At 63.4% G+C, this 18,318-nt stretch overlaps 1 protein-coding gene across 1 annotated transcript in view; it reads left to right on the top strand.

The window, feature by feature from the left end:
* The first annotated feature begins 824 nt into the window (after positions 1-824).
* Positions 825-18,318, top strand: part of DNAH17 (dynein axonemal heavy chain 17) — a 21,674-nt gene continuing 4,180 nt past the window's right edge. Inside the window, exons 1-55 of the mRNA XM_088536013.1 lie at positions 825-968; positions 1,147-1,369; positions 1,439-1,555; positions 1,629-1,715; positions 1,873-2,025; positions 2,210-2,458; positions 2,578-2,700; positions 2,821-3,168; positions 3,246-3,337; positions 3,510-3,636; positions 3,814-3,966; positions 4,297-4,422; positions 4,614-4,721; positions 4,843-4,974; positions 5,260-5,420; positions 5,495-5,651; positions 5,817-5,921; positions 6,013-6,170; positions 6,659-6,797; positions 7,260-7,487; positions 7,569-7,706; positions 7,931-8,063; positions 8,308-8,435; positions 8,517-8,665; positions 8,753-9,035; positions 9,113-9,286; positions 9,443-9,650; positions 9,725-9,890; positions 10,038-10,140; positions 10,218-10,365; positions 10,569-10,660; positions 10,739-10,900; positions 11,204-11,368; positions 11,445-11,636; positions 11,872-12,138; positions 12,280-12,441; positions 12,563-12,796; positions 12,891-13,055; positions 13,133-13,228; positions 13,311-13,528; positions 13,694-13,901; positions 13,991-14,106; positions 14,311-14,503; positions 14,580-14,815; positions 14,901-15,023; positions 15,156-15,360; positions 15,587-15,751; positions 15,832-15,972; positions 16,043-16,213; positions 16,333-16,455; positions 16,683-16,876; positions 16,950-17,098; positions 17,253-17,380; positions 17,606-17,833; positions 18,095-18,286. Coding sequence (XP_088392139.1) covers positions 1,169-1,369; positions 1,439-1,555; positions 1,629-1,715; positions 1,873-2,025; positions 2,210-2,458; positions 2,578-2,700; positions 2,821-3,168; positions 3,246-3,337; positions 3,510-3,636; positions 3,814-3,966; positions 4,297-4,422; positions 4,614-4,721; positions 4,843-4,974; positions 5,260-5,420; positions 5,495-5,651; positions 5,817-5,921; positions 6,013-6,170; positions 6,659-6,797; positions 7,260-7,487; positions 7,569-7,706; positions 7,931-8,063; positions 8,308-8,435; positions 8,517-8,665; positions 8,753-9,035; positions 9,113-9,286; positions 9,443-9,650; positions 9,725-9,890; positions 10,038-10,140; positions 10,218-10,365; positions 10,569-10,660; positions 10,739-10,900; positions 11,204-11,368; positions 11,445-11,636; positions 11,872-12,138; positions 12,280-12,441; positions 12,563-12,796; positions 12,891-13,055; positions 13,133-13,228; positions 13,311-13,528; positions 13,694-13,901; positions 13,991-14,106; positions 14,311-14,503; positions 14,580-14,815; positions 14,901-15,023; positions 15,156-15,360; positions 15,587-15,751; positions 15,832-15,972; positions 16,043-16,213; positions 16,333-16,455; positions 16,683-16,876; positions 16,950-17,098; positions 17,253-17,380; positions 17,606-17,833; positions 18,095-18,286 — 8,919 coding nt within the window. The 5' untranslated portion in view covers positions 825-968; positions 1,147-1,168. The remainder of the gene's footprint in view (positions 969-1,146; positions 1,370-1,438; positions 1,556-1,628; positions 1,716-1,872; positions 2,026-2,209; positions 2,459-2,577; positions 2,701-2,820; positions 3,169-3,245; positions 3,338-3,509; positions 3,637-3,813; positions 3,967-4,296; positions 4,423-4,613; positions 4,722-4,842; positions 4,975-5,259; positions 5,421-5,494; positions 5,652-5,816; positions 5,922-6,012; positions 6,171-6,658; positions 6,798-7,259; positions 7,488-7,568; positions 7,707-7,930; positions 8,064-8,307; positions 8,436-8,516; positions 8,666-8,752; positions 9,036-9,112; positions 9,287-9,442; positions 9,651-9,724; positions 9,891-10,037; positions 10,141-10,217; positions 10,366-10,568; positions 10,661-10,738; positions 10,901-11,203; positions 11,369-11,444; positions 11,637-11,871; positions 12,139-12,279; positions 12,442-12,562; positions 12,797-12,890; positions 13,056-13,132; positions 13,229-13,310; positions 13,529-13,693; positions 13,902-13,990; positions 14,107-14,310; positions 14,504-14,579; positions 14,816-14,900; positions 15,024-15,155; positions 15,361-15,586; positions 15,752-15,831; positions 15,973-16,042; positions 16,214-16,332; positions 16,456-16,682; positions 16,877-16,949; positions 17,099-17,252; positions 17,381-17,605; positions 17,834-18,094; positions 18,287-18,318) is intronic.

Below are 18,318 nucleotides of genomic sequence, written 5' to 3'. Positions count from 1 at the left end.
GACGAGATGATACTGGATGGGTTTTTCAAGCTTATCCACAAATCCTTACAGTTCCTGCTCAACAACATGGTCCCAGATGTACGTAGAGGTTCTGCTTTGGCTCTTTGGGGATGTGCCAGTGCCGGGGGGCAAAGCCTCGGGCTTCCCGCGCTCCGGTGCCCGCACCGGCGGGTCATACCGGGGGACGGCAGCAGGCAGGACGTGCGGGATGTTGCAGGCCAGCGTGGCCCCACTGTTCGAGGCGCACATGGAGCTCTACGAGGACCGCGTGCGGCACCGGCCGCCCATGGAAGTGGGCGAGGACAACAACTTCTTCGAGCTGGTGGACGGCCTGCTCAAGGACATCTACGCCGCGGCCATGTTCATCCCGCGGCTGGTGCAGGGCAAGCTCAACTACCAGGTCGGCCTCCGCGCGAGGTTGGTTGGGGCAGCGTCCACGCCGGACGCCCCGTGGCCAGCACCGTGCGGTCCCGCAGACCGACCTGGAGGACATGGCGGACCTGAGCGAGATGCGGGAGGAGGTGGTGTCGCTGGTGGTGAGCGCCATGAAGCAGGCGAGCGAGCACGAGGCCTCCTTCGAGGGTTACTCCTACCTGTGGCTGGACGACCCCCAGGAGTTCCTGCAGCGCTTCCTCACCTTCGGGCGGGCCCTCACGCCCGACGAGCTGGAGTCGCACGCCGAGGAGTACCTGCCGCACGCGACGCCCACGCTGGAGCAGTTCCAGCAGCAGGTGAGCGGCCACGCGCGCGGCGCCGGGGCCTGGGCCATGCGAAGGCCTCACCGGCACCGCGCCGCAGATCGACTCCTATGAGAAGCTCTATGAGGAGGTGTCCAGGTTCGAGAACTGCCGCGTGTTCGGCGGCTGGCTGCAGGGCGACTGCCGGCCCTTCAAGCAGGCACTGCTCAACATCATCAAGCGATGGAGCCTGCTCTTCAAGCAGCACCTCAGCGACCACGTCACCACCAGGTAGGGCACCCTCAAAGCACCCAGGATGCCGAAGGAGCAGCTCGCCTCGTTCCTTGGCACCTTCCGTGGGAGATGGGACCCAGCACCCTGCAGGGGTGGGCCAACGTGCTCTACCATCTCCAAGGATGGGGTTGGCCACCTGCCCGCTCACGCGACATCCCCCATCTCCATCTTCCAGCCTGCAGGAGCTGGAGAACTTCATGAAAGAGGCCAACGCCGGCCTGACGAAACCCCTCCAAGAGGGCGACTACGACGGGCTGGTGGAGGTGATGGGCCACCTGATGCGGGTGAAGGACAGGCAGGCGGCTACGGACAGCATGTTCCAGCCCCTCAAGGAAACGATCGCGCTGCTGAAGACCTACGGGGAGGAGATGCCCGAGGAAATCCACCAGCAGCTCCACGTGGGTGGCGCAGGCGCAGGACGCGGGTGCCGGGCGCGGGCACCGGTGCTGAGTGCCGTGTCCCTGCAGGACCTGCCGGAGCAGTGGAACAACACCAAGAAGCTCTCCTTCCAAGTGAAGCAGAATGTGGCGCCGCTGCAGGCCAACGAGGTCAACATCCTGCGCAGGAAGTGCCAGCAGTTCGAGGTGACACAGGGTGCAGGCGCGGGGGGGACATGCTGCAGCCCCCGCCGCGCCACCAGCTCGCGTCCCCTCGCAGGTCCGGCAGCACGAGTTCAGGGAGAAGTTCCGGGAATGCGCCCCCTTCTCCTACAGCGACCCCGAGCCCTACAAGTCCCTGAATAAGGTAAGGGCATGAGTGCAGGTGGGAGCTACTGCCCATCTATGCGTGGCCACAGGGGTGTCCTGTCCCCCAAGTCCTGCCCGGGGACTTGCAATGCCCGGCGGCGCATTGGGATGTGTCTCCCACGCCGGCACGACGCGCTCCCTTCTTCCCCACGCAGCAACAGAAGAGCATCGCCGCGCTGGAGAGCGACATGGCAGCACTGTCCACGTCGGCGGGGCTCTTCGAGGTGTCTGTCCCCGACTACAAGCAGCTCAAGGCCTGTCACAAGGAAGTGCGGCTGCTCAAGGAGCTCTGGGACATGATCGTCCTGGTAGGCACCGGGGAGGTGGCGCACGGGCAGAACCGTCGGCGCGCGCTGGGTTAGGTGCCCGCTTGGCGTGGCGGGCAGCGGAGCGGCGCGGGTGGTTCTGTGCTCTCAGTGCTCTGCTTGTGGTGACTACTGGTGAGTCCCCGTGGTGAATTCAGGGCCTAAGCAAAGGTACCCCCAAATTCAGGTCAACACCAGCATTGATGACTGGAAGACCACCAAGTGGAAGGACATCAACGTTGAGCAGATGGATATCGACTCCAAGAAGTTCGCTAAAGACATTCGAAGTTTGGATAAGGAGATGAGAAGCTGGGATGCGTTCACTGGGCTGGACAACAGCGTGAAGAACATGATCACGTCCCTGCGGGCGGTGAACGAGCTGCAGAACCCGGCCATCCGGGACCGGCACTGGCACGAGCTCATGCAGGCGGCCAAGGTGCCCTGGCCCTGTGCGCTTGTCCAGAGCCCCGAGGGGACCGGGATAAGGGGCTCCGTCTCTCGGTGGCGGGTGCATCTCCATGGGGACGGTGCCCCTGATGACCATTGCTGCTGCAGGTGAACTTCACCATGTCCGAGAACACGACGCTCGCGGAGCTGCTGCAGCTGAACCTGCACAAGTTTGAGGACGAGGTTCGCGGCATCGTGGACAAGGCCGTCAAGGAGTCGGGCATGGAGAAGGTGCAGTAGACACGGCTCCCTTACGCCGCCTGTTCCTTCTGGCTCCCTGTTCCCACGGCCGGCCCGTCCCCTGCATGGCTGTCCCCTCACTGACTCGCTTCGCCCCGCGCTCTGCTGCAGGTGCTGAAGGCTCTGGACGTGACCTGGTCGGCGATGCAGTTCGAGCACGAGCCCCACGCCAGGACCGGCACCATGCTGCTCAAGTCGGACGAGGCGCTCATCGAGACGCTGGAGGACAACCAGGTGCAGCTGCAGAACCTCATGACGTCCAAGTACTTGGCCTTCTTCCTCCAGGAGGTGTCCAGCTGGCAGCAGAGGCTCTCCACCACCGACTCCGTCATAAGCATCTGGTTTGAGGTACAGAGAACGTGGAGCCACCTCGAGAGCATCTTCATTGGCTCTGAAGACATCCGCAATCAGCTGCCGGAAGACTCCCAGCGTTTTGACTCTATCGATAAGGATTTCAAAGCGAGTATCCTGCCTATCCCCCGCCACCCAGGATGCCCTGCTGGGTTTCGTTTGCTGAATTGCTTCTCCTCATGCAGGAACTAATGGCAGACGCAGTGAAAACCCCCAACGTAATCGAAGCAACAAATAAGCCTGGGCTCTATGACAAGTTAGAAGCCTTGCAGAAAAGGTGAGGTTCGAGTAATCCCCATGAAGCAACTTGCACTGCCAAAAGAAGAGCTTAATTTCCCGAGCAGCCTAAGTGACATCCTCCTCAAGGTGCCAACTACTTCGTAAGCAGTAAACAATAGCTTTTTTTTTTTTTTTTTTAACTGCAGCTTTTCTTCCTTGTTTTCTCTTAGATTGGCGCTTTGTGAGAAGGCTTTGGCCGAATACCTAGAGACGAAACGCTTGGCTTTCCCCAGATTCTACTTTGTTTCTTCTGCAGACCTGCTTGACATTTTATCTAACGGAAACGAACCCGCGGAGGTACGGGGGTGTGAGGTGCAGAGGCAAATCCTCTGCCTCTTACGTGCCAGCCTCACTGGGGTGGGTTAAAACGCCTTGCGTGTTTGCATTCCTGGCACGCCGCTTACCCAGGGCGTAATCAGGAGTGCGCAATCCTCCCCATGCTGACGCAGCAGCTCCTGGCGTGTTTGTTTCCAGGTGGCCCGTCACCTGTCGAAGCTGTTTGACAGTCTTGCTAAACTGAAGTTCAGGATGGGCCCGGACAACAAGCCCCTGAAGATTGGCCTGGGGATGTTCAGCAAGGAGGACGAGTACGTGGATCTGGACAAGGACTGCGACTTGTCTGGCCAGGTCAGCAGCCCGGGGCTGAGGACGCGTCTTTGGCTTGTTGTGCCTGGCCGCAGCTCGAAAAATGCAACCGCCTGAGCCCAAAACAGCCAGAAATGGGGTCCCTGTTGCAGCTGCACAACAGACTGCAGCTGTCAGCGCAATATAAAAGCTGCCCGGCCCTGCAGCCCCCCGGCAGCTGCAGCAAGGGCTTCCCCTGCCTTTCGTTCACCCCCAGACCGTAGCTATAAACTGCAGTTTGAAGGCCGTGCACTGAGCTCCTTCGAGCAGTGTCTTGGCGCAGGGAAATGCTAGAGCCAACAGGAAGGTGCAGGGCTCTGTGGCGCTCCCCAGGTGGAGGTGTGGCTGAACCGCGTGCTCGAGAGGATGTGCTCCACGCTCCGCAACCTCATCCCCGAGGCCGTGGTGACCTACGAGGAGAAGCCGCGGGAGCAGTGGGTGTTCGACTACCCGGCGCAGGTGCGGGCAAGGGGCCGGGCGGCGCGGGCGCTTCCCACGCTGACAGCGGCGCACGGGGATCCAGGAGTTTGTCCTTTAGGTCCTGGCTAGTGAAGAGCCAGTGCAAGATCCCGGGTTGTACCTGAGCACTGAGGGGCAGAGGAGCCGAGCGAGCACGAGGAGCCGCCCTCTGACGTGTTGGTGTCTTGCAGATCGCGCTGACATGCACCCAGATCTGGTGGACCACAGAAGTTGGCATTGCCTTCTCGAGGCTGGAGGAAGGATATGAAAATGCAATTAAAGATTATAACAAAAAGCAGGTTTGCATCCCGCATCCTGATTTCCAGCCACCTTCTGCTCCCAGGCTCGTTCTGGGATTCATGGCAAGCTCGGCAAAGCACAGAGCAATTCCCTGTGTTAATGGTTTCTTTCCTCATACAGATTAATCAGCTGAACGCACTGATCTCACTGCTCCTTGGAAACCTGACTCCAGGAGACAGGATGAAGATCATGACAATCTGCACCATAGACGTTCATGCCAGGGACGTCGTGGCCAAAATGATCCTTGCAAAGGTGGGAGTCACAAGGTCTGATTTTCATTGCTTTGCCTCTTGGTGCTTCCGAGCAAAGTCTTTCCTGTATTTCCAAAGTATCTGAGTCTCAGGAGTGACCAAGTTGACAGGCACGTAGGGGCCAGGGAGGTGACAGCAGGGGTTGGCACCAGGCTGGCCTCACCCGTGCCGTGGACGGGAAGGTCCAGGAAGGCAGCAGAGACGCGGCAGCCCCATCGGAGCGGCCGGGGGTGCGGGGCGGCTGTGGCCGCGTGCCGGCGCGCGGCTGGCAACACTCGCCCCGCAGGTGGAGAGCGCGCAGGCCTTCACGTGGCAGTCGCAGCTGCGGCACCGCTGGGACGAGGAGCAGCGGCACTGCTACGCCAACATCTGCGACGCGCAGCTGCAGTACTCGTACGAGTACCTGGGCAACACGCCGCGCTTGGTCATCACGCCGCTCACCGACCGGTAGGGCCCGCGCGCCCGCGCGCCCGCGCGCCACGGCCCGGCGCCCGCTGAGCCGCGCGTGCGCCCGCCCGCAGGTGCTACATCACCCTGACGCAGTCCCTGCACCTCATCATGGGGGGCGCCCCCGCCGGCCCCGCCGGCACCGGCAAAACCGAGACCACCAAGGACCTGGGCCGCGCCGTGGGCATGATGGTTTACGTCTTCAACTGCTCCGAGCAGATGGACTACAAGGTAGAGCGCGGGCCGGCGGTGCAGCTGCCCCGGCCACGTCTGCAGCGGCCCTGGCGCTGCCCGGCTTCCCCTCCGGGAAGAGCCTAAGAGCAGCTTCCAAGAACGGAGCCCTCCCGGCGCGCTCCCAGCCTGCGGCCCTAACGCGGCCCCCGCTTCGCCCCGCAGTCCTGTGGCAACATCTACAAGGGGCTGGCGCAGACCGGCGCCTGGGGCTGCTTCGACGAGTTCAACCGCATCGCGGTGGAGGTGCTCTCCGTCATCGCCGTGCAGGTAGGGGCTGCAGCCGTGTCCGGGGCTGCCCGGAGCCACGGTTTGCACGGTCGAGCCGGGAGCACCCGCGCCGACACCGCTGCCCGCCCAGGTGAAGTGTGTCCAGGACGCCACCCGCGCCAAGAAGAAAAAGTTCAATTTCCTGGGGGAGATGATCTCTCTAATCCCGTCAGTTGGGCTGTTCATCACCATGAATCCTGGCTACGCGGGACGGACAGAGCTGCCGGAGAATTTAAAAGCTCTGTTCAGGTATGGTGGGTCCCCGACTGGCTGGTAACCGTTACTGTGACTTGCACCCGTGTGCTGCATCCCATAGCGTTGCTCTGCTTGTGTCAAGGGGTGCGTGTGGCACTGCTGTGAGAAGGACCTGGTCACCGGGCACACATGCTCAGAGCCCTGGCATGACCCGAGCAGGGCAACTCCGTTCCATCCGCACACCAGGACATCCAGGCACCCGCTCCCAGCACGGCTGCTGGGGAGGTTGAAGCCAGGGTCTCCTTGGAGGAGGGAGGGGAAAGCTGTAAAAGACCCAGAGTGACCTGGTGTGGCTCCAAAACACTCCCACTTGGAGCAGGAGGTTGCTCCATGCAGAGCACCATGAGAGCCCGGCCTCATGCTAACAGGAGCCCTGTAGGATTTGCATGGAAAACCCAGATGCAGCTTTTGTGCCTGCAGGAGGGCGAGGGGACACGCGCTGCTGTGCACAGGCACTGCTGACCCTCCCTGCCCTCCTGCAGACCCTGTGCCATGGTCGTCCCAGACTTCGAGCTTATCTGTGAAATCATGCTTGTTGCAGAAGGTTTTATTGATGCTAAGCTTCTAGCAAGAAAGTTTATTACTCTGTACACACTGTGCAAAGAGCTACTGTCCAAACAGGTAATTTAGCACTATTCCGTAGTTATTTAAGATGAAAGAGTTAATCTGAATTCAGAACTCTGTAGAGGTTTAAAAACCTCCCAGCTGGTGCTAACGTGCTGGCTCGCGCTCGGCTGGACAACTTCCACCTCCCTGCTGGTGCATCATATGGAAAATTTCTGAAAGCCATAATGGCATGCAAAAATAGAACAGAATACAGCCCATTAGGATGAGAGTGTCCAGATGTTGCTCATTTCAGCATAAGAGATTTATAGGCAAATAGAAATGTGCTTCCCTGGAAACGCAAGAGGCTCCCATTCATCTCCGGGCTGAACGGGGTTTGTCCTGTAAATCAGCTCGCTCCGAGATGAGCTGCTGGGCTGCATGGACAGCCTGGGCTTGGGGGGATCCTTCAAGGCTTTTGCTTAAAGCACGTCTCTTGCACCAAAATGCAATTCCCTCGTGTTGCTGCCCGTGTGACAGGACCATTACGACTGGGGGCTGCGGGCCATCAAGTCCGTGCTGGTGGTAGCCGGCTCCTTGAAGAGAGGCGACCCCGGCCGCGCGGAGGACCAGGTCCTCATGAGGGCCCTGCGAGACTTCAACATCCCCAAGATCGTGACGGACGACCTGCCCGTGTTCATGGGGCTCATCGGAGACCTCTTCCCGGCTCTGGACGTCCCCCGCAAGCGGGACCTGAACTTCGAGAAGGTGCGAGCGCGGCCCGGGCGCCGGGGGCTCGTCCGGCGGCAGGGCCCGTCCCGGCGCCGCTCAGCGCCCTGCCGCCCGCAGCTCATCAAGCAGTCCATGCTGGAGCTGAAGCTGCAGGCGGAGGAGAGCTTCGTGCTCAAGGTGGTGCAGCTCGAGGAGCTGCTGCAGGTCAGGCACTCCGTGTTCGTCATCGGCAACGCCGGCTGCGGCAAGTCGCAGGTAGGACGGGTGCCCGGCCCGGCAGGTTTGGGGTGTCCCGGTGCTGGTCCGTGGGTGTCTGGGGTGGAGGGCCTCCCTGTGGGTGGTGACACTGGCACAGGGCTCCTGGACACACTGTGCACCCAGGAGCCGGGCAGGCTCCGGGTCCGTCCGGAGCATCTCCGGCAGCTCCCATGGCCACGAACGCCCGTGCGGGCGCAGGGCTGAGCGGCACCGTCCCGCAGGTGCTGAAATCCCTCCACAAGACCTACCAGATCATGAAGCGGAAGCCGGTGGCTGTGGACCTGGATCCCAAAGCCGTGACCTGCGACGAGCTCTTCGGGATCATCCACCCGTCAACCCGCGAGTGGAAGGACGGTGAGGCCCCAGGCCGCCGCGCACAGCCCGGCAGCGCTCGGCACACGGAAAGCTTTGGCCAGCAGCTGCCATGGGAGCAAACGGCCTCACGAAAGGCGTTTCTGCAGCCACTGCTCCTTCAGAGACCTTTCTGTGGGGCGGTTCAGCAGCACAGGGGACAGAGGCGCTTGGGGACATCAGCAGCCCTGTACATTGTCTGACGGAGGGGCAGAGGGTGGGAAGGAAAACCCAAATGTGTCTGCAGGTCTCTTCTCCTCCACCATGCGCGACCTGGCCAACATCACCCACAAGGGGCCCAAGTGGATCATCCTCGATGGAGATATCGACCCCATGTGGATTGAGTCCCTGAACACGGTCATGGATGACAACAAGGTGGGCGCCATCCACGCACGGAGCTGCGCTGGGGCAGGCCCCGAGGCTGCAGCGCGCGACGTGCTGCGTCCCCCGCCGCAGGTCCTCACCTTGGCCAGCAACGAGCGCATCCCCCTCAACCCCACCATGCGGCTGCTCTTCGAGATCAGCCACCTGCGGACGGCCACGCCGGCCACCGTGTCCCGCGCGGGGATCCTCTACATCAACCCCGCCGACCTGGGCTGGAACCCGTGAGTCCTCAGTGAGACCGGGGCTGGGACCGGCACCGGGGCCGGGTCGAGCTCCTGGTGCACTCTGACCCCTCCGCCCCGCGGCAGGGTGGTCACCAGCTGGATCGAGAAGAGGACGGTGCAGTCCGAGAAGGCCAACCTCATGATCCTCTTCGACAAGTACCTGCCCACGTGCCTGGAGAAGCTCAAGTTCGGCTTCAAGAAGATCACGCCGGTACCGGAGATCACGGTGATCCAGACCACGCTGTACCTGCTGGAGTGCCTGCTCACGCCGCAGCACACGCCGCCCGACTCCCCGCGCGAGCTCTACGAGCTCTACTTCGTCTTCGCCTGCGCCTGGGCCTTCGGCGGGGCCATGTTCCAGGACCAGGTGGGTCCCGTTGGGTGGCCACGCTCCGTCCCGCGCCGGCCCATGTCCACGCTGCCACCCCGTCCTGTCCCCTGCAGCTCGTGGACTATCGCGTGGAGTTCAGCAAGTGGTGGGTCAACGAGTTCAAGACCATCAAGTTCCCCTCCCACGGGACCATCTTCGACTACTACATCGACCCCGAGACAAAGAAATTCATGCTCTGGACAGAAAAGGTGCCCAAATTTGAACTCGACCCAGAGGTGCCTTTACAGGTATGTCCTAGGGCCATCTTTATTTCCCTTTTTTAGTTTGTCCATTAATGCGTGCTCTTCCCCAGGCTGATGTGGGCATGGACAGGGCTGGCACGGTGAGATGTGCGGATGTCCGGAGCCACGTCCTGTCGGCTTTGACTCCGAAATCCCCCGCAGGCTTCCATGGTGCACACGACCGAGACTGTGCGGATTCGCTACTTCATGGACCTGCTCATGGAGAAGCAGTGGCCGGTGATGCTGGTGGGGAACGCGGGGACAGGGAAGTCGGTCATGATGGGGGACAAGCTGGAGGCGCTCAGCACGGACGACTACCTGGTGCAGTCCGTGCCCTTCAACTTCTACACCACGTCGGCCATGCTGCAGGGTAAGGGCCGGCCTCGCGGCGGCCGGGCTGCCCCGCGGCGCTGCCCGCGGCTCCAGCGCTCTGCTCCGCCGCAGCCATCCTGGAGAAGCCCCTGGAGAAGAAGTCGGGCAGGAACTACGGGCCCCCTGGCACGCGGCGCCTCATCTACTTCATCGACGACATGAACATGCCGGAGGTGGACAAGTACGGCACCGTGGCCCCGCACACGCTCATCCGGCAGCACATGGACCACGGGCACTGGTAGGTGCATCGCGGCAGCACCGGCCCCCGGCTCGGCACGCGCAGCGGCGCCAGTCCCCGGTCCGGGACACGGAGCCCATCCTGAGCGCGGCCCGGAGCGCCTGCCCGGGGCGGCAGCACTGCGCACGGCCGGCCCTGCCCGTGCAGGTACGACAGGAACAAGCTGACCCTGAAGGACATCCACAACTGCCAGTACGTGGCCTGCATGAACCCCACCGCCGGCTCCTTCACCATCGACTCGAGGCTGCAGGTAGGCGAGGGGGGACCCGCGGGGCGGCGCGGCCGGCCCCGGCGCAGCCCGCGCTGAGCGCCGCCTCCCCGCCGCAGCGGCACTTCTGCGTCTTCGCCGTGAGCTTCCCCGGCCAGGAGGCGCTGCTCACCATCTACAGCGCCATCCTGGCCCAGCACCTGGCCCAGCGCAGGGTGCCGCAGGCCGTGCAGAAGCTGCAGCCGCAGCTGGTCGCGGCCGCCCTGGGTGAGCCCGGCCGCGCGCGGGGACGGGACGGCAGCAGGAGCGGTGCCAACCCCCGGGCCGCGCGGTCACCCCCCGGGCCCTTCCTGCAATGCAAACGGCTGCGCGGCGCCCCGGGGATTCAGGGAGGAACTTCCAGAGGGGCCGGGCAGAGCGCGGCGGCCGCCCTGGGTCCGTCCTGCTGCTCACCCACGTCCCGCGCGCAGCCCTGCACCAGAAGGTCACGTCCACCTTCCTGCCCACCGCCATCAAGTTCCACTACATCTTCAACCTCCGCGACCTCTCCAACATCTTCCAGGTACCGGGGAGCAGGGGCCTTTCCCAAAGCCGAACAAGCAAATCCCCCCCGGGACCCACGGGCTGCCGTGTTTGCCAGGGGCTGCTGTTCTCCACCCCCGAGTGCCTCCGCGCGCCCCTGGACCTGGTGCGTCTCTGGCTGCACGAGGCCGCGCGGGTGTACGGGGACAAGCTGGTCGACGAGAAGGACCAGGACAGCTTCGGCCGCCTCCTCACCGCCACCTGCAAGAAGTTCTTCGACGTAAGCAGTGCTGGGAAAGGAGAGCGCGTTTTGGGGCAGGAGGCCGCATTTCGAGGCAGGAGGCTGCATTTCGAGGCAGGAGGCCACGTTTCACGGCAGGAGGCCACGTTTCAGGGCAGGAGGCTGCATTTCGGGGCCGGAGGCTACGTTTTGGGGCAGAAGGCCATGTTTTGGAGCAGGAGGTTGCGTTTCAGGGCAGGAGGCCGTGTTTCGGGGCAGGAGGCCGCGTTTTGGGGCGGGAGACCACGTTTTGGGCCACGCAGCGCTGACAATCACCACAGCCGCTCGCTTGGCCTCCTCCAGGACTTCAGGGAAGACCAGATGTTCGCCAAGCCCAACATCTACTGCCACTTCGCCCAGGGCATCGGGGAGCCCAAGTACCTGCCGGTGCCCAGCTGGCCCTCCCTGAACAAGCTGCTGGCGGAGGCCCTGGACAGCTACAACGAGGTCAACGCCGTGATGAACCTGGTGAGGCCCCGCGAGGACGGCGGGCGCGTTGCCCCCGCTGCGCTGCGCGGCGCCCACCCTTCCTGCCCTCCCCCAGGTGCTGTTCGAGGACGCCGTGTCTCACGTCTGCCGCATCAGCCGCATCCTGGAGTCTCCCCGCGGGAACGCGCTGCTGGTGGGAGTCGGCGGCAGCGGGAAGCAGAGCCTGTCGCGGCTGGCGGCCTACATCAGCGCCCTGGACGTGTTCCAGATCACGCTGAAGAAGGGATACGGCATCCCGGACCTCAAGGTTTGAGCAGGGGACAAGCAGGAGCAGCCGGTGCCGAGGGACCCGGTCCCGCGGCAGCACCAGCGTCTTTGCCGGGCAGTTTTGCTGCTGCCTCATGCAGCATCACCCAGCAAAGAGCCACAGCAGCCAGCCCAAGGGGCCCGGCCCCACGCGGCCTCCACACTCCCTGTGAGCCTCCACGCTGCCGGGGCCTCCGCGCGGCTGAGATGGGGCCTGGTGGTTTCCTCCTGCCCAGATGGACCTGGCCTCCCAGTACATCAAGGCCGCCGTGAAGAACATCCCCACCGTGTTCCTGATGACCGACTCCCAGGTGGCCGAGGAGCCCTTCCTGGTCCTCATCAATGACTTCCTGGCGTCTGGAGAGATCCCGGGGCTCTTCCAGGACGATGACCTGGAAAATATCATGAATTCCATGAGGCCGCAAGTCAAGTTCCTTGGATTGCAAGACTCACGGGAAAACTGCTGGAAACTCTTTATTGAAAAAGTCAGACGACAGCTAAAGGTAGGGGCTCACCCAAGGAGGGTCTTGCAGGTGCTTCTGTCTTGCCTACAGACCCCATGTGCCAGGGGGGTGGAAAACGGCCCAGCTCCATGGGGTAAGCGGGGTGCAGCCGGGGCTGCGCTCACGCCGCGCTCCGGCCAGGTCATCCTCTGCTTCTCGCCCGTGGGCTCCACGCTGCGCGTGCGCGCCAGGAAGTTCCCGGCCGTGGTGAGCTGCACGGCCATCGACTGGTTCCACGAGTGGCCCCAGGACGCGCTCGTCTCCGTCAGCAGCCGGTTCCTGGAGGAGACTGCGGGCATCGAGGTGAGCGGCCGCACGCCGCGCCGGTGCCCGAAACGAGCAGCCCACCCTAGGCGAACGCTGCGGTTTTAACCCTTGTGCTGCCGCAACGTTGAGTCCCGAGCGGTTTGTGTCCCCAACGCAGCCGGAGGTCAAGGCCTCCATCAGCCAGTTCATGTCCTTCGTCCACACGAGCGTTAATGAGATGTCCAAGACCTACCTGGCCATGGAGAGACGCTATAACTACACCACACCAAAAACCTTCCTGGAGCAGATAAAGCTCTACCAAAACCTGCTCTCCAAGAAAAGACAGGAGCTCGTGGCCAAGATCGACCGGCTGGAGAACGGCCTGATGAAGCTGCAGAGCACAGCATCCCAGGTGTGCAGCCCACCAAGGGCCGCTCCGGGGTCCAGTCTCCTGCCATCCAGGCAGGAGACGTCTCCCACCATCTCCTACGTCTCCTGCCATCCAGGTCGACGACCTGAAGGCCAAACTGGCCATCCAGGAGGCAGAGCTGAAGCAGAAGAACGAGGACGCGGACAAACTGATCCACGTGGTAGGTGTCGAAACGGAGAAGGTCAGCAAGGAGAAAGCCATCGCTGACGAGGAGGAGCTGAAGGTCCAGGTCATCAACACGGTAGGCAGCGCCCGTTGCAACGGGTTGGTGCCACGTCCTGTGCCAGCGCTCAGCCCCGGCCATCGCTCGTCCCCCAGAACGTGGCAGAGAAGCAGCGCGCCTGCGAGACCGACCTGGCGAAAGCGGAGCCAGCGCTGGTGGCCGCCCAGGAGGCCCTCAACACCCTCAACAAGGTAGGAGACACAGGGTCTTCCAGGGTGATGGGCGCTGAGTCCCCCGCACTGGACACGGAGCCACCACCTTGTCCCTTCGCAGAACAACCTGACGGAGCTGAAGTCCTTCGGGTCCCCGCCACAAGCGGTGGTGAACGTCACGGCAGCCGTGATGATCCTGACGGCGCCGGGGGGCAGGATCCCCAAGGATAAAAGCTGGAAGGCAGCAAAAATCATGATGGGAAAGGTGGACACCTTCCTGGATGCCTTGAAGAAGTTCGACAAGGAGCACATCCCCGAGGCCTGCCTCAAGGCCTTCAAGTGAGTGACGGCCACAGCTCCCCGTGGGGATTTCCTACCACGGAGGGGTCGGCAGGATCTCGCCGCTCTCCTTTATGTGTCCCGGTTAAATGCGGGATGGAGGAAATAGGCTGCCTGGAGCGCCCGGAGCTGCGGGCGATGCGGGGCCCTGCTCTCCCTCTCCAGGCCCTACCAGTCGGACCCGAATTTCGACCCCGAGTCCATCCTGTCCAAGTCGACGGCCGCTGCGGGGCTCTGCTCCTGGTGCTTGAACATCGTCCGCTTCTACGAGGTCTACTGCGACGTGGCGCCCAAGCGGCAGGCGCTGGAGGAGGCCAACGCGGAGCTGGCCGAGGCGCAGGACAAGCTCACTCGTATCAAGAACAAAATCGCGGTACGTGGGCGTCGCCCCGGGCTTGCACACACGGTGCAATCGCGTGTGGTCTGTGCAGGAGGTGACCGTAAGCGTGTTGTCCCCTACAGGACCTGAATGCCAACTTGGCCACTCTCACAGCAGAGTTTGAGAAAGCCACAGCTGAAAAAATCAAGTGTCAGCAAGAGGCAGATGCCACCAACAGAGTCATCACGTTAGCCAACAGGTATGTGCAGCGTGGCTGCAGAAGGGCTGCAGAGCCCACCAGGGTGCCCGGGGACGGGAAGGGGCTTCGGAGGGCATAGAGGGGCCTGGAGAAGCCAGAACCTCGACCTCCATATTCGAAGTATTTGTGAAGCAGAACCAGGTCGGAATGGGGAAATGGGGCAGCGCGGAGCCGCCCGGCCCCACTGTGCCCCTCAACCTCCAGGCTGGTCGGGGGTCTGGCGTCCGAAAACGTGCGCTGGGCCGAGTCCGTGGAGACCTTCCAGGCGCAGGAGAAGACGCTGTGCGGGGACGTGCTGCTCATCTCCGCCTTCGTCTCCTACGTCGGCTACTTCACCAAGAAGTACCGGGCCGAGCTGATGGACAAGCACTGGATCCCCTTCCTTGCCGGGCTGAAAGTGAGTGGCGGGGCCGGCCAGCGGGGCCGTGGGGACCCTGCGGGGTCCCCTGCAGCCCGGTGTCCCCCGGCGGCAGGTGCCCATCCCCATCACGGCCGAGCTGGACCCGCTGAGCCTGCTGACCGACGACGCCGAGGTGGCAGCTTGGAGCAACCAGGGGCTGCCCAGCGACCGCATGTCCACCGAGAACGCCACCATCCTGTGCAACACCGAGCGCTGGCCGCTCATCGTGGACGCCCAGCTCCAGGGCATCAAGTGGATCAAGAACAAATACGGGCAGGAGCTGAAGGCCATCCGGCTGGGCCAGCGCAAGTGGGTGCTGTCCCTGCTGTCCCTGCCTGCTGCGGGTGCCCACGGCACGTCCCCGTGCCCACGCGTGACCCCGTCCCCACTGCAGCTACCTGGACACCATCGAGCAGGCGGTGTCGCAAGGGCACACGCTGCTCATCGAGAACATCGGCGAGACCGTGGAGCCGGTGCTGGACCACCTGCTGGGCAGGAACACCATCAAGAAGGGCCGGTGAGCGGGGCCGGCCGGCACGAGGAGCAGATGCTGCTTGGACGCCTTGTCCCTCGTCCCCCTGCCCCGCGTCCCCTCCCTATGTGTCCCCATCCGGATGAGGTGCCACTTAGCGCAGCCCGTGTCTCGCAGGTACATCAAGATAGGGGACAAGGAGGTGGAGTATCACCCGCACTTCCGCCTCATCCTGCACACCAAGTACTTCAACCCGCACTACAAGCCGGAGATGCAGGCGCAGTGCACGCTCATCAACTTCCTGGTGACCCGCGACGGGCTGGAGGACCAGCTGCTGGCCGCCGTGGTGGCCAAGGAGCGCCCGGACCTCGAGAGCCTCAAGGTACTGCCGTGATGGGGAGTGACCTGACCGGTGCCTCTGGCCGGGCTCCCAACAGTCCCGCACCAGCGCTGGGGAACGTCGCCGCTGGCCTTGCAGCTTGTGCTTGACAAGGAAGGATTCGCGTGGAGAGCCAAGGAGCCGGAGCCAGCGGGACGGCTCTGCTCCTGCCGCTCCGCAGGGAGCGCCCCGCGGCCCCCGTGTGACTCGCGGCGCTCACGTGTTGCAGGCGAATCTCACCAAAAGCCAGAACGAGTTCAAGATCAACCTGAAGGAGCTGGAGGACTCGCTGCTCGCCCGGCTCTCCGCGGCCTCGGGGGATTTCCTGGGGGACACGGCGCTGGTGGAGAACCTGGAAACCACGAAGCGCACGGCCATGGAGATCGAGGAGAAGGTGGGAGCCGCGCCGAGCGTCCAGCGGCAGCGGGAGCGCAAAGCGGCCGTGCTGCCACGTCCCCGTCCGCGCTCCTCCAGGTGAAGGAAGCCAAAGTCACCGAAATGCAGATAAACGTCGCCAGGGAACATTACCGGCCGGCGGCGGAAAGAGCCTCACTGCTCTACTTCATCCTGAGCGACCTCAACAAGATCAACCCCATCTACCAGTTCTCCCTGAAGGTAGCGCCGAAGCCGGGGCACGGGGGGCACGGGGCCGGGGTCCCGGCCGCGCTGAGCCCGCGCCGCGCAGGCCTTCAACGTGGTCTTCGAGAAGGCCATCCAGCGCACCAGCCCGGCCGACGAGGTCAAGCAGCGCGTGCTCAACCTCACGGACGAGATCACCTACTCGGTGTACATGTACACGGCCCGGGGGCTCTTCGAGAAGGACAAGCTCATCTTCCTGGCGCAGGTGGCCTTCCAGGTACCGCATGGGGCGGCGCCGTGACCTGCTGCTGCTTCGCGCAGGGCCCGCGCGGTCGTGGCGCTCGCGGGGAGGCCCCGCGGGGCCCTGGGCAGCCGCGACACCCCCCGGCCCTGCAGGTGCTGACGGTGAAGAAGGAGGTGAACCCGGTGGAGCTGGACTTCCTGCTGCGCTTCCCCTTCAAGGCCGGCGTGGCGTCGCCCGTGGACTTCCTGCAGGCCCAGGGCTGGGGCGGCATCAAGGTGGGTCGCGCCGGGCGGGTTTTCTCGCTGACGGTCCCTTCCCGGCGCCGGAGCATCCCGGAGGGTGCGGGTGGATCCGAGAGCTGCGGTCCCTTCCCGGCACCGCATGCCCTTGGGACACGTGGCCTGGCTGCCCCGAGCCACCCGCTCTGCCACAGCGGGAGAGCCTGAGTCCCCGGGAGGCCACAGAGCTGGGGGGACAAGGTGCCTCCCCGCCGGCCCCCAAGGTGCTCTCGGAAATGGACGAGTTCAAGAACCTGGACAGCGACATCGAGGGATCGGCAAAGCGCTGGAAGAAGTTCGTGGAGTCGGAGACGCCCGAGAAGGAGGTGTTCCCCAAGGAGTGGAAGAACAAGACGGCGCTGCAGAAGCTGTGCATGCTGCGCTGCATGCGCCCCGACCGCATGACCTACGCCGTGAGGTGCCCGCCGCGGGCAGCGCCGCGGCCGCGCGCGCCGGCTCCTCGCCAACGCGCGCAATGTTGGGTTCCCTAGGAACTTCGTGGAGGAGAAGATGGGGAGCAAGTTTGTAGAAGGCAGAAGCGTCGAGTTTGCCAAGTCCTACGAGGAGAGCAGCCCGTCCACAGCCATCTTCTTCATCCTCTCGCCCGGTGTCGACCCGCTGAAGGACGTGGAAGCCCTAGGTAAGCGGATGCGCTTCGGCAGCCGGCAGCGCGGATCACAGAGGCCTTTTCTGTTGTGGCATTGGTAAAAGCAGGAGCTGCAGGGCCCCGTGTTCCAGGTTACTGCAAATAAAAAAGGCATCTTATCCCATGGCTTTTCTCCTCCTCTTCCCAGGCAAAAAGCTGAACTTCACCATTGACAATGGGAAAATCCACAACGTGTCACTGGGACAAGGCCAGGAGACCGTGGCAGAGAACGCGCTGGACGTGGCCTCTGAGCAGGGCCACTGGGTCATTCTGCAGGTGCCCGGGGACCCGCGCGGCCCCGCGGGCCGGCTGCTCTCCTTTCCTTCTGAACAGGAGCACGACGGGGTGGTTTTCCTGTGCCCCCCAAACCACGTAACAAAGCAAGGGCCAGGGGGGGCCTGCACCGCAGTGGCTATTGCAGCCACGCCAGGAAGCAGGGAGGGACACGGGGAGCTGAGGTTAAACTTGGGAGCGGAGGCGACGGGCGCCTTCCCCTTGCAGAACATCCACCTGGTAGCCCGGTGGCTGAGCACGCTGGACAAGAAGGTGGAGCGCTACAGCACGGGCAGCCACGCGGACTACCGCGTGTTCATGAGCGCCGAGCCGGCGCCCAGCGCCGAGACGCACATCATCCCGCAGGGGCTGCTGGAGAACGCCATCAAGATCACCAACGAGCCGCCCACGGGCATGCACGCCAACCTGCACAAGGCGCTGGACCTCTTCACGCAGGTACCGCGGCCCCGGGCGCTGCTGCCGGCTGCTGTGTGAGGAATTTGTTTCTTCTCCTGTATGTCTGTCTCTGATCTGCCAGCAGCTCTGCAGTCTGCGGGGCTGTGATTTGGGGACCCTTAAAAATAGGATTTTATGCATTAATTTTAGCAAATGACCTTCGGCTCTTGACCCTTGCCAGTCCCCACCAGTTTTCTTTGCCAGGCGGCTGCCCAAGGCGACGCTCCCTCTCACCAAGCCGCCCTCGCTGTCCCCACGCAGGACACACTGGAGATGTGCAGCCGGGAGATCGAGTTCAAGTGCATCCTGTTCGCGCTCTGCTACTTCCACGCCGTGGTGGCCGAACGGCGCAAGTTCGGAGCGCAGGGCTGGAACCGCTCCTACCCCTTCAACAACGGCGACCTGACCATATCCATTAACGTGCTCTACAATTACCTGGAGGCCAACCCCAAGGTAGGGACAGCTACCGAGCAGCCCCCCCAGCT

Source organism: Tinamus guttatus, unplaced genomic scaffold, assembly GCF_059628265.1.
Source record: "Tinamus guttatus ecotype Peru unplaced genomic scaffold, ASM5962826v1 Tinamus_guttatus_pri_ptg000649l, whole genome shotgun sequence".
NCBI lineage: Eukaryota > Metazoa > Chordata > Aves > Tinamiformes > Tinamidae > Tinamus > Tinamus guttatus.
This window is presented reverse-complemented; position numbering and strand designations above follow the sequence as displayed.